The 13,648-nt window shown below is 48.4% G+C and overlaps 1 protein-coding gene and 1 long non-coding RNA gene across 4 annotated transcripts in view; one reads left to right on the forward strand and one right to left on the reverse strand.

The window, feature by feature from the left end:
- Cracr2a (calcium release activated channel regulator 2A) overlaps window positions 1–13,648 on the forward strand; it is a 73,356-nt gene that overhangs the window by 38,275 nt on the left and 21,433 nt on the right. The window contains exons 9-12 of the mRNA XM_052720421.1: window positions 1,080–1,151; window positions 4,973–5,018; window positions 7,207–7,313; window positions 10,840–11,173. Of these exons, the coding sequence (XP_052576381.1) occupies window positions 1,080–1,151; window positions 4,973–5,018; window positions 7,207–7,313; window positions 10,840–11,173 (559 nt within the window). The remainder of the gene's footprint in view (window positions 1–1,079; window positions 1,152–4,972; window positions 5,019–7,206; window positions 7,314–10,839; window positions 11,174–13,648) is intronic.
- LOC128098901 (uncharacterized) overlaps window positions 1–13,648 on the reverse strand; it is a 31,191-nt gene that overhangs the window by 5,635 nt on the left and 11,908 nt on the right. For 2 of the 3 annotated variants that reach the window (XR_008214377.1, XR_008214376.1), the window contains 2 exons: window positions 1,645–1,813; window positions 1,055–1,186 (listed from right to left, as the gene is read on the reverse strand). This is a non-coding gene — a long non-coding RNA (uncharacterized LOC128098901). Of the gene's footprint in view, window positions 1–1,054; window positions 1,198–1,644; window positions 1,814–13,648 lie in introns of all 3 variants that reach the window. The other variant, XR_008214378.1, reaches the window with a different exon arrangement.

Genomic DNA, 13,648 nt, shown 5'->3' on the forward strand with positions numbered 1-13,648 from the left:
GTGTGTGTGTGTGTGTGTGTCCTGGTGTCATACACAGAGGCAGAGAAGACCCACATAGCATGAGACTTATGAACTGCTTTCTCAGTCAAACCCTGAAGACACAGACCTCTGCTCTGCAGTGAGTCCCTGCCCTCAGCAGGGGACAACTTCTCTGCTGCCCCTGCCAGGCAGGAGTAGGAGGCAGGTAGGAGAGCCCCTGAGCTGGGCACAGGCCTCTTCAGCAGCCAGGACCCAGACAGGAGCAGGCAAGGCTGTATGTGTTGTGCTAATCAGAACAGAGTCCCAGACAGGGGCTCAGGGACCCAGTTTGTATAATGGGAAATACACTGTTTTCCCTGAAGTTGAAATTAAATATAATTGGTAATAAAATGTGAGGAATTCACATCTCTGCAGGAGCCGGCAGAGTTGTGTTGCTTAATTAGGATTGTCTGAGGTGAACTTAGAATTTGATTCAGTCTGTTATGGTCGTCAAGCGACTTTGTAATGATTCTGTAAGGAAGAAGAAGAAGAAGAAGGGAAAAACACAGATGACGCCTAAGGACTGAAGTTATTAGGCACTTAGTGGGAGGGTCCCCAGGCTGATGCTGATGTCAACCGCTCAGTCATGACATTGAAGGGTGGCGGAGGGGTGACAGTCCTCACAGCCCAGTGAGCACAGTCAGACAGAAAGTGACCAGTCGATCAGCTGTTGGGTGCTTTCTGCCAGAGAACCACACTGCTGTGGAAATGGGAACTCTGGGGCCTTGGTAGTGAGACTGGAGAGTTGCTTGGATTCTGTGCTGAGGTTCAGAGTACAGGGGCAAAGACGAGGCACAGCTGTGAACTTCAGTCCAGTGCTGCCCACTTGTGTTGTTTCCTCTGCTCCCTCTCCCATCTCCCTTCCTCCCTCTTTCCCTCCCCTTCCTCCTATCTCCCTTCCCCCTTGCCTTCCCTCCTTCCTCCCTTCCTTCATTTTTCCCTGACTCGCCTCCCTTCTTTCCTCTCCGAAATGCTGCTCTTTACTCGTATGGTGGTAGCAGAGCCCCCTCCTCCCTTCTCCACGCCCACCACTCACCTGGCTGTGTCTGCCTCCTCCTCAGGGAAGTGTACCGAGTGACAGAGAGTCTGCAGCGGGAGAAGTCGGGCCTCCTGAAGCAGCTGGATTTCTTAAGGTGGGTCTCTCCAGGATTTCTTCCTTGCCTGTACTCTGGAACAACACTGATACCAAGTGTAGCAGTACTTTCTCACCGGAACTGCCAGCCCACAAATATCGACACAGAGACTTATAATTAATTATAAAAGCTCACCCTTAGTTTAGGCTTGTTCCTAACTGGTTCTTATAACTTAAATTAACCCATATATTTTATCCGTGTTCTTCCACGAGGCTCGTGACCTCATCTCTTTGCTGCCTATCGTGCTTCCTCTGCATCTGGCTAGTGACCCCCCTTCCTTCTTCCCAGAGTTCTCTCTGCTTGGAAGTCCCGCCTATACTCTCCTGCCTAGCTATTAGTCGCTCAGCTTTTTATTACACCAGTCACAGAAATACATCTTCACACACTGTACAAATACCCCACAACAACCAAGAGGGCTCACTTTCCCCCCATCACCAGCATATGGTTTGGACTGCTGAATGCTACCCACTAGGAGATGTGGTCATCTACTCACATGTCCACCTTCCTCTTTGTGGCAGGCTCTGCCTCATCCTTGGTGTCCTTGTTGGACAGTTCATGACCCTTGGTTGAGAAGGAGTAGGTCTGGATGGACAGCTACTCTATGGCCAGTGTACAATCTCACCTCCAGCGAAAACGTCAAGTCTCTCAGGTAGTGATGAATTCTGGAATCAACCAAGAGCATCTTGGTGTTAGAGAAATGAAATCCGTGTCTGGCTGACTCTTACCTCAGCCGTGGGATGAGTAAATGCACCACACATAGGGCTATGAAAGGAGTTTCCCAGTTCTAAAACCCACTGAAATGAGCTCAGAGTTCACTGGTCTAGAAAAAGTTTCCTACCAAGCGAAGCAAACATGGAAGTGGGAAGGGGGAAGTTTTGGGTTTGTCTAGGTTTCCTATAGGCTGTTCCTGCCATCTGCTGATGACGTCATGGGGAAAGTGATGATAGAGGGCTTGGGGTCTTGTTGTTAAAGTGCAAGTGGTTTTGAATCACTTCCGGTTATGTATGAAATGTCTTGTATCTGTTTCTGTGAGAACAAGGTGAGGCCATTGTCTGACATCTTTAGTAGTGAAGAATTCAAAAAAGCCACCTGTGTTTGAGATGTGCTCTGCTTAGAATGAGATAAACCAGGCCCTTCCTGGTTGGAATATGGAAGAGTTCCCAAGTGGCCATGTTCTACTCCATTAGAGACAAGATCTTTGCTCTCAGGAGTCTTTAGGAAGAGTACAAGATGCACAGGACACTGTTTTTTAACTTGTTTTTCTTCATTCTATTGTACTTCGAAAAAGATAATGGCAGGATGGACCATAGACCAAAGAGAATGAATAGGAAGGAATGGGCATGACTCTCTACAGACGTTCATGAGTCTTTCTCTTGGAGATCAGCATTTGTGAGGTTCAGATGCACATGCCTGAAGGAAGCCATTCTGTGCTATCACATGGTTACTGTAATTAAGCAAAGATGAAGGAGAGGACATGACAGATTTCCTCATCCAGGAAATCACCAAGAATTCGGGGAGGGTGGTAAGAGGTGAAATAGGGGGACAGTGGAATGCGGGGTGGTAGTGAGACAAGGACCATGGCTGGAGTGTGAGACATGACTTCCTTAACTCCTGCTCCTGTTCCTGCACAGAATGTATAAACAAAACAGTAAACAACACTGCATACTTTGCCAGGAAGGGAGGAGCTTGAAGGCCTTCTAAAGCCTCATTCAAGCAGCCAGCTTACTGCTTAGCCAGCGTGAGGGTCCTTCAGACATGAGCAGCTCACTTTGCCATGGTCAGGGTTTACCTTCCATTCTTCTTCCCCAGACTTGTCCCAAAGGCCTGGCTGTCATTGAAAACAATAAGACACACAGCCAGTGTTCTCTTCAAGAAGGATGGCTTTGCAGGTCCCACATCTTGATTGTCATTCCGTGGGACAGCCTGAAATTTGATCCTACAGGGCACTCAACAAAGTGCTTGGTCCACAGTCACACCAAGTAGATCACTGTATTATGATAACTAGTGCTTGGTCACTGCTGAGCCCACTCTCCCCCTTCAGAAGTACCTACAGGTCCATGGCCATCTGCACAAATTGATGCAGGATCACAGATGTGAGCTGAGATGAGGGAGGGGACCCTCCCTATTACATCAATGGAAGAACCTGTAGCTGGAGTTTTCTCTATTCCTGCCCAGCACCACGGACCCCACAACCATTTATAAAATAATCACTCAGAAACTTATATTAATTAAACTGCTGGGCCATTAGCTCAGGCCTACCACTGACTAGCTCTTACACTTAACTGAGCCCATTTCTGTTAATCTATATGTTGCCACGTGTTCCGTGGCTTTACCTGTTGCCTTTACATGTTGCTCCCTGGACGGCAGGCTGGCGTCTCCTCCACTCTGCCTTCCTGTTCCCCCAATTCTCCTCTCTGCTAGTCCTGCCTATACTTCCTGCCTGGCTACTGGCCAATCAGCATCTATTTATCAATCAATTATAGCAACATATTTTTACAACATACAGGACATCCCACAGCAAGAACCTTCCAGTTATTTGTGTCTAGTGCACCTCACAAACACCTCACATCCTGTTCTGTTCTCTTACCCACTCTGAGCTTTCACTAAACCTTTAGAAACCTTCCACTTTCCACCTTCCCACTTGGTCTCCTGCTTCAGAAATAGCCAGAAGGAGTTGACAAAGCTTGCTCCATGTTGCCAGCACCCATGTCTCTAACTCTGTGGAGGTGGTGTGAGCTCCCAGTGCTCCCAGCAAAGGCTACTGCCATGTCATCCCTGTTCCCAGCTGGAGTTCGCAGATGGATCCATCCTGCCTTGATCTGTTGGCTTTCACACTGTCTGCCATTCTTAATGCTCCAGTCTGGCTTTCTCGCCCGCAGTTCCACCCAAACTCTTTGCCCATGTCACCAATGACTTCAACTTCTTCAAAAATATCAGTCCATTCTCAGGGCCACACCTTTGTCACTGACAGTCTCAGCAGAACTTCCAAGGGGATCCCCTCAGTGCTGGAATCAGACCATGACACCCTCTGCCAGACATCCCCCACCCCTCACCACACACAACCAACCCACGGCTTCATGTCTTGTTTGGGGTGACTATCAAAGCCTTTACTGTGGTCCAGGAGGCTGTGGTTAGTCAGGTCTTATTCCACCCACTGTTCTTCGACTGCATCTCTTCGGGTGCCCTGTGTCCCTCTCTCCTGTTTCTCCCACACATGAGTTTATCACAATCAAGCCTTTGCCCTGCTCAACCCTCTGCCCAAATATTCTTTCCCCAGACACCTGCCCAGCTCTCCTACCCTTGCTAGGGTTTGTCAGATGCTGCCTCACCAGCCAGGGCTTCCCCAACTATCCTGACTGAAATGCTTGACACACTCTGGTTCCCCTTTCCCCATGTTTCCACTTTGGTTTCCCAGTAGTGCTCACCCCCAGCCTAACACAAGCTTCCTGAGGCCAGAACTTTGTGGCTGTTCACCTCTGCATCCTTGATGCTCAACAAAGTTTGGTAAGCAACTCATATTCCACCCGTGTTCGAGAACAGAAGAACTGGGCAGAGAAGGAGCCCACTGGAAGGGGGACATGCCATCCTGCCCTCAAGTGATGGTGGCTGAGTGTTCAAGGGCAGTGTGTGTCACAAGACCACTCAGTCTTATCCCCCTGCCTCTGAGCGGATTTACACGTGAACTCTCTTCTGTCCATAGCCACATCCCTGGGCCTTCCATATCAGGCTTTCTCCTGCACCCATCTGGCTGGCTAATGGATGCCCCTAGATCTGTCAACTGCAGAGTCCATGTTTGAATAGCTTTCCTTTACTATCCACAGGGAAAGGAACAAACATCTCCGGGATGAACGGGACATAAGTTTTCAGGTAATTGGTTGACCAGTGCTCTCTTAGGACTGGGGCAGAGTTAGGCAAGACCCAGGGCTAATCTGATCCATGCCAGGACTGATCAAGACTGCCCTGACACTTATGGTGTGTTAGATCCTTTCTATGTGGGCAGGATGAAAGTGTAAGATATTATTCAAGCAATACAGAGGTAATCACACGTGGATTTTCCATAGAGGAGAATGCCTTCCTCTTGGCACAATCAGACTCGTATGTTTAGAAGAGCCATGCATTTCTTGGAGGCAAAAGTGACAGTCGCATCCGTGAGATGGCGCAGTTGAAATGCCATTATCACCTGAAGTGAAAGACTTAGTTTGTTCTTTCGTTTAAATTTTTATCTCCTGATGAAAATCTCAAGCTTTATGCTGTCAGAGAGCAAATTTACAATGCACACACAGCTGTTTACACAGTTGATCTCACATACAGCGTCTTCTGTACTCTATCCAGACCCTCTCCTCTCCCACACCTGAGCATGGTGCTCCACACTTTCCAGATAGTGTGACGTTGTTCACAGGTCTTCACAGTGGGGCACACTGAAGAGACTCCAGAACACTGCGCCTCCTTCTTCACCTCCCCCCTTTTTTTTTTTTTTTTTTTTTTTTGGTTGGTTTTTCGAGACAGGGTTTCTCTGTGTAGCTTTGCGCCTTTCCTGGAACTCACTTTGTAGACCAGGCTGGCCTCGAACTCACAGAGATCCTCCTGCCTCTGCCTCCCGAGTGCTGGGATTAAAGGCGTGCGCCACCACCGCCCGGCTTCACCTCCCCTTTTAAGACAGGAGACACTGAATTCTCTGAAGGGGCAGGGCAGCTCAATAGGACTCCCTAATTGTAAGATTATCACACCATGAACTTGTGTGTCCCTGGAGAAGGCATTGGTTACCTTTGCCCATGATCCCAACTGTCACAGAAGGAAAGGGAGTTCCTGTCCTCCTCCTCCCAGGTTGTAAGGATTTTTGAGAAAAACAAGTCTCGGTGAGAGGGTGGTTGGTGTGTGCCTTGGCTGAGCAATAACCTCGATACGGCCAGCCTCTGAGGGCCGGTGTGCCCTGAGCTAGGCCCTGCCCTGCTTATGCCACTGTCCCAAGGGTCCTTCTCATACCACCGCTTCTTTGACATCATCAGACAGCAGCAATCGTCTCAGCTGCTCACCTGTGTGAACTATCAGAGCGAGACTTAAGCCTACACATGTTTGTCTGATCATGATAATGATTATAATTGTTTTAGAAGAAATACTGATTTTTTTTTAAACTTCAACCAAATGCTAACCTAATCCCTTCTCCTCATTTCCATTCACCTGCCAAACTCACTTTGTTTTGAAGGAGAGGGGGTGGAGGGAAGAGCACCAGGAGGAAATCAAAGAAAAGGGGATAGAGCCCAATTGATGCAGAATAATAATTAAAGATCTGCCTGGAATCATTAGAGTCATGCCCTCAGGGGTGCTGGGGGCTCAGCCGTCCCTCCTCTCATTATGAGTCCACCGGAAGCACAGGGTGGCTGATGAAGGCAGAACTCTCCCTGTGATCTGACTCCCCATGTCTCCTGGAGGAAATCTGTTTCAGAGTCTTGGCAAAGGGGTTCTGAGCCCTGCTGCTCTCAGGTTCTGTGATACAGATATCTGGGCAGTTCATCCACATCCAGCCTGCTTCTGCAAAGGACTGCAGAGGTCTTAGGCTAGTGAGGGTGTGGTGGACAGAGCCCTGAAGTAACTGGCCCTCTGGGCGGTTCCCTATCTCAATACCTCATGGGCTTTGGTGGGAAAGGGAGATTAGAGACACAAAGAAGAATGTGACCTATAATACCAGGAGCTTTTGGACCCTGTAAATATTTTCCTATGTAGTAAATAGCTTTGTCTTCTTTTTGATCTCTTGCAAATTACCAGTGTTCCTGTGAAGAGTCACACGGGAGGCCCCAGGCTCTCCACTCTGTTTTCCCTCCTCTGAGTGGATTTCTGGAAAGGAGATGGAGGAATCCTAGTTGGGAGTAGGGGTGGGGAGGAAAAACAGGGCAGTGGGTGACTGAAGGCGGGGGGGGGGGGGGTGGTAGGGGGAGTGGGAGGAGAGCCTGCCCTGCTTCTCTCATTTAGAGTCCTGTCTAGAGTCTGCCCTCGTTTCTGCTCAAGCATCGAGACAGATCCACAGACGTGGATCTCAGGGCATTTTGTGTTTCTGCAGAAAGATAAGGCGGCCAAGGCAAACACAGCTGCTTCCAAGGCAAGCAGGAAGCAGAGATCTGGCTCTGTGATCGGCAAATATGTGGATGGCAGGGGAATTCTCAGGAGGTAAGCCATCACCCGCCATTCCTCCTCCCTCCATTCATTCTTCTCACACTTTTGGGGAGCTGCCTCTGGGGCCACATTTACCGGTCTTTGAGGTGTGGCTCTACTAGGGAGGCCTGAGGTCAGTCTCACTTACTTGTCTTAAATCACGGAGGACATGACCCTCTCTTCTGTGACATCCGAGCTGGAGGGAGACTATGCAGAGCAAACCTATATATATAGGACCGACACCACCATCTCTGAGGCCCTCCTGCCCTGCTGTGGGCCTGCAGAGAGGGGCTGATGGGAACTGCAGACCAACTCAGAAGGTGAGGAGGAAGAAGAGGAAAAGGAAGAGGAGGAAGAGGAGATGATCGGGGTGGGAGTGATGGAGGGAGTGGCTGGGCAGTGCTCCACTTCCTGGACCCACTTGGTTTTTCTGGAATATAATTATACTGACTGTGAGCTGAATTAAAATGTTGTATAGAATCACCATTAGCTGAAACCCTTTAGAGACAAAATTAGGGCTTGTGATTGACAGATCATTCCAATGATTCATATTTAACTAACTCAAAGACAACATGTTTTGTTGCTATTGGAGGGCACATGAATTGAGCTTGAAATGGGAAGGATTGACTTGCTGCTCATTCACACAGACAAGCCAGTCTCCTCCTCATCCTCTTTTGAGCAGGTCCTCACTCCATCCACATGAATGGACATGGAGAGCCTAGGGCGGCTAATCCCTTCAGTATCAGATTGAGGGAGAAGATGTGTAAACATGGACTGAAAATATGTGTAAAGTAAAAGTGACTTTGGGATGGAAATGGGCCGATCAGGGAAACCCCTGGGTTAAATCATCATGAACTATCTCTCAATAACTCAATAATAAGCTACAGTCTGGAAGCTAAAGTTCTACACTAGTATTTGTTAGCCTGTTGGCTTCTCAGAACTGAGTGTATTTCTAGACTGATTGATTTGACGGTCATTTGTGGATTACCTACGCTGCATCTGACATTCTTTCAGGTTTTGTGATATTCCCACTATGTCTATCCACTAGCAAATGCTCATTTAATAGCTAGGTATTGAGCGGCCACTATTTGTGGCATCCAGTGCCAGTCTCTGGAGCAGAGGCTTGCAAAATAGACCCTCCCCTCCTTCATGAGCTCACAGCCAAGCGGCAGAAATAGAAAATAATCCGCTCAACATCAAAGTGTGCACTCTGAATTCCAATATCGATTTTGGCAAAAGCAGCTACTCTCTCCCCTGCTGGCAGGAAGTGTTTGGTGGCAAAACAAAGATGAGCTTAGACATGCTAAGCTGACGCCATTACAGAATGTCAACAGCACTTGAGATGTTCCCAAATAAAACACTTTTTCCAAGAAGAGCTTCATTTTAGGGCACACTTAAATGCTTGTTTCTTTTTCTGGTTGAAAACCTTTGGGAAAGTGTGTGTGTGTGTGTGTGTGTGTGTGTGTGTGTGTGTGTGTGTGTGTGTGTGTGTGTCTGTCTGTCTGTCTGTCTGTCTGCTTACATGTGTATGTACGTGTTCACATTGCATACAAAAGCAGCTAAGAATGGACGGGGATACTGTGTTCTGAACTAGATAGTTGGGTAATGGGCTCAATAGCGTACAGAGGAAGGGTTGGAAAGAAGCCAGCTGGCTTCTGTTTAACCTGTTTCGTAAGTAGAAAGGTGCTCAAATTGCTATAAATCTTTTACTCTCTATCCAAACCAATTCACCGCTGTTAAAAGTAAACACTGTCTTAATTTGCCCTTCAGAATCACAGCTAGCTTCAGAAAGTGATGGGTTCACTTTGATTTTCTTTTTCCTTTCTATTGTTGGCCTTAAGAAGACCAAATACGTTTACAGAGCAAGTTCCAGGACAGGCTCCAAAGCTACACAGAGAAACCTTGTCCTGAAAAAAAACACACACACAAAAAAAAAAAAAAAACAAAAACAACAACAACAACAACAAAAAAAAAACCAGAAGCCAGGGGCAAGGCCAATGGTGTTTCTCTTGAATTGCACTGTTTCTGTGTCCCTTGATCCAGTCCCTTTGTCCCTTTCTCCTTTGACCTTGTCACCTTGCCAGTTTATCTGCAATCCTTTCCACACATTCATGTGTATGTGCGTGTGCATGTGCGTGCATGCATATATGTTCATAGATCATGCCTGTTTCCTTTGAAGTACTCTCACGTTGAACTGTTTGCTAAGACAGAGAAGGAACTCCAGTGTTCTGGAGACGTGTGCAGACTTTGCTTTCTACACTCTTGGAAAATACAGCCTGTGCTTCTCCCTATGCCCCCACTGCCCAGGTCCTTCTTCCTTCCACCTCCGACTGTCCTCTTTGCTCGGAGCACCCAAATGCTTCCACAAGCAAGTATGTACTGAAGTCTTCCAGGCCCCCTGCTCCTCCCTCTACTCCAGGAACTCAGAAAGGGAGAGGAAGGAGATGGGGAGGGATGTGCTTTCTGACCCAAGCCCATTCATAAAGATCTGTCTCTGAGTCAGGGGACATCTGTCACGGGTGAGAAGAGGTTCTTCACGGCAACAGTACTCCTACACTGCTGAGGGATGCTGTGTGGACAGGTGCTGTGTGAGAGTGCCCTGTGTGGGTGTGCCCTGTGTGGGTGTGCCCTGTGTGGGTGTGTCCTGTGTAAGTGTGCCCTGTATGGGTGTGCCCTGTGTGAGTGTGCCCTGTGTGGGTGTGTCCTGTGTGGGTGTGCCCTGTGTGGGTGTGTCCTGTGTGAGTGTGTCCTGTGTGGGTGTGCCCTGTGTGGGTGTGTCCTGTGTGGGTGTGCCCTGTGTGGGTGTGTCCTGTGTGGGTGTGCCCTGTGTGGGTGTGTCCTGTGTAAGTGTGCCCTGTGTGGGTGTGCCCTGTGTGGGTGTGTCCTGTGTGGGTGTGCCCTATGTGGGTGTGTCCTGTGTGGGTGTGCCCTGTGTGAGTGTGCCCTGTGTGGGTGTGCCCTGTGTGAGTGTGCCATGTGTAAGTGTGTGCTACATGGCCATCCCTCTCCTATGCATTCTCTTCTATATGAATAGACTGGGTAGACGGACCCTGATTTGTGGCGAGGGAACTGAGGTATGAGGAGATGATGTCTTTCCGTAAGGACACGAAGTTAATGAGGGCATGTGGTGAGAGCCCAACCACCTTCTTGTTCTCCCAGGGTCCTGGTGCTCCAACCCCGCTCATTCCTTTCCTCACTGCCTTCCCATCACTGAACAACCCGGCTCGTAAGAATATATTTGTGTTGTTTGTTGCTTCGGTCCTCCTCTAGTCCAGCACTACATGAGGACAGGGCCTCTTTGAGTTGATGCCTGGTGATAATCTTCATCAGCATCTTCATCTCTGGCCATGGCCGTGGCTGTGGCCGTGGCAGTGGCAGCAGGTGGCAGCCCTTATGAGGCTGTCAAAACCATGAGCTGAGGGATGGGTCCCCTTCCCCAGAGCTCTCTCCAGAGCTGCCTGCAGGCAAGTACCTCTCCACTTCGGTACTGACATTTTATCATTTCCTCCTATTTATCTTCCTCCCGCCCCTATGCTGATAGCCAGTCAGTGGAGGAGGATGAGGCGTTCGGCATCCTGAGGAGGAGGAGCTCTGTGGGCCTGAGTGCATATCTCCTGGCAGAGGAGGAGCCAGGAACTGGGGAGCCAGAGGCTGGGGTTCCACGCCGCCAGACATTCCGCAGAATCATCTCCATTGAGGAAGACCCCCTGCCTCAGCTCCTGGAAGGTGGCTTTGAGAAGCCACTGAGCAAGTGTCCAGAAGAAGAGGAGGTCTTTGACCAGGAGGCAAAAGGACAAAACATGGCAGCCCCAGCCTCGGAACTCATCCCTACATCTCCCCGAGGGCAGCCTGTCGGGAAAGAAGCCCTCTACAAGGTAAGGTCCAGGCAACGCTACTGAAATCTGCCCCCTTATCTTTGAGCCCAGGAGCCCCAAAGGACACTCAGGAGGCCAGCTGCAGTGGGCATGGGGGTTCACCATATTCTGTGTCCCAAAGGTCGCCTTCCCTTCCTTACAACTTTTCAGCTGAGCATCATAGAGAGAGACTCATCCGTTCCAATAAATTCTCCTTGCTAACTGTTATTTTCCACCATATTTCACACTCTCTCTTCTAACTCAGACTTGAAGCGTTATTGAACACCTGCTGGAGTCAGTGTCTGCTAAGATCCATTACAAGTGGTCATTTGGTACAGCTCTGTCCAGCGCGCACGCTGTCATCTTTCTATTGATCTCAGCCGGCTAAGCTTCTTCCGTTCCCCAGTGTCCTGTGTACTCTGCCCTCCCTCTCCTCACTCAGATTTCCCTCGGAATTCTGTAAGGAGAGCAGTACAAGTGACTTCTGTTACCAAATGCTCTCTAGAAGGGCGATGCCTCTTGGCCTTGTGGGAACTATGTCCCTCTGCTGGTTTGTAACTTGACCCTTGATACAGGCCATCCAACTCTTGGCCAGGATCACAATATGTGACCAAGAGGTTTGTAAGAGACAGGCCCGGAGGAGAAGGCTATGCTCCTGTGTGCCGAGCCCTGTCTTCACTGTGGTCTGATGGATGAGACTGACAAATGTTGTCCCCACTGCCAGAAGGAGAAGTTGGAGCCCAGAGGGGAGAAGCTGGGGCAGCCCGCTTTTCTGCTGGTCTCTTAGTGTAAAGGTGCCCAGCACACATGCCTCTGAAGCTGTGCGTTCTGTAACTGCTCTTCCCTCACAGAACACCCCAGTACCCCAAGTCTCCTCACAAGACTGTGCCGCCATTTTGGTGCATCAGCAGAGAGAACAAAGAGGGTCAGTTGTGTGAAAGGCAGACCTCTGTGAGGCATACCGCCTTTCTGGAGAGAACCTGGTCATGGGAACCAAGTACCATGACATTTCAACCGGCACTTCTCCTCCTAGTGAAAAGTCAAGACTAAGTACTGTTGAGAACAGAAGAACACTGACAAAATAAGGCAACTATGGGACATAAATTACATTATAATAATTAGTAGAATATGCCGGGCGGTGGTGGCGCACGCCTTTAATCCCAGCACTCGGGAGGCAGAGCCAGGCGGATCTCTGTGAGTTCGAGGCCAGCCTGGTCTCCAAAGCGAGTTCCAGGAAAGGCGCAAAGCTACACAGAGAAACCCTGTCTCGAAAAACCAAAAAAAAAAAAAAAAAAAAAAAATAATTAGTAGAATATTACATCCCTGCTAAAAGATTCCAAAAAATCTTTAGTGACTCAGAGGGATTTGTATTGTTGTTGAATAATTATGATAATTAGGATAAAATTATATATGTATATATATACTTATTTCTCAAATTCACTTAAATAAAACATTTTCTCATATCTATAAAGGCTGAAAATACATAAAATGTGAATAGTGACTATATCAGATTATAAAGAATTTTTACTTTTATTCCTATAACCACATATTTCCCAAGCTTAAAGATTAAAACCTATCGCTTTAAATTTTTAATGTTTATTTTATTTGTTAATGTGTGCAGAGGTCAAAGGACAACTTTCGAGAGTCAGTTCTCTTCTTCCACTGTGCGAGTCCCCAGGATAGAACTCAGGTTGTCACCCTTGGGGGCAGGTGCCTTTATCATTGAGCCATCTTGCCAGCCCAGAACGTATCACTTCTGTTTGGATGTTTTCGTTTTCTGATTTGGGTTCTGGGTGTTATGGTTGCTTCTTTGCCTATCTGTTTTGTGGTGTTGGGGGCAGAAACTCAGGGCCCTGTGATGGGGGGCAAACCCTTTATGTCTTAGATACACCCTAACCCTCGCGGTTTAAGCATGTCGGAGGGAAAGAAAAATGACAGCGTATGTCCTGATGTGACCACCAGGCTTCCTTTACCTTACCTGTCCCTAAAGCCGTCTGTCTGTCACCTGACAGACAGATGGACTGTCCCCAAGAAGGAGAGCAGGCTGAAGGACTGCCCCACTCTTGTGAGCTAAGCTGCCTGTATCTGGGCCATTTATGGCATTATAGGCTGGCGCCTGAAAAGCAGAGTTCTTCCCAGGAAAGGGACAAGGTCGCCATGGGCTGAAGGCCGGACAACAGTCACAGCCACATCTCTACCACCTCCACCTCGGATTTCCCATTCCCACCTCTTACCCGCACCTGCTCTGCCACACTTTGCTTAAACAAATGACAGTTGGAGGTACCTGGACAAGAGACAGGCAGGAGCCAGTGCCCTGTGTATTCAATGGATAAAGAAAATAGGGCAGAGGACATTGTTTTAATTTTATCTTAAATTCTTGTCGTCGTTGACCTTAAATTTTTTCCTAACTACTGCATTTCCCCCAAAAGTCTATTGGTGGCTTTGCTCTGAAATCAAGTGCTGCTAATATCAGCTGTGCTTTGCTATAGTATTTGC

This window comes from Peromyscus californicus, unplaced genomic scaffold (genome assembly GCF_007827085.1).
Source record: "Peromyscus californicus insignis strain IS unplaced genomic scaffold, ASM782708v3 Scaffold_6__1_contigs__length_162567912, whole genome shotgun sequence".
Taxonomy (NCBI): domain Eukaryota; kingdom Metazoa; phylum Chordata; class Mammalia; order Rodentia; family Cricetidae; genus Peromyscus; species Peromyscus californicus.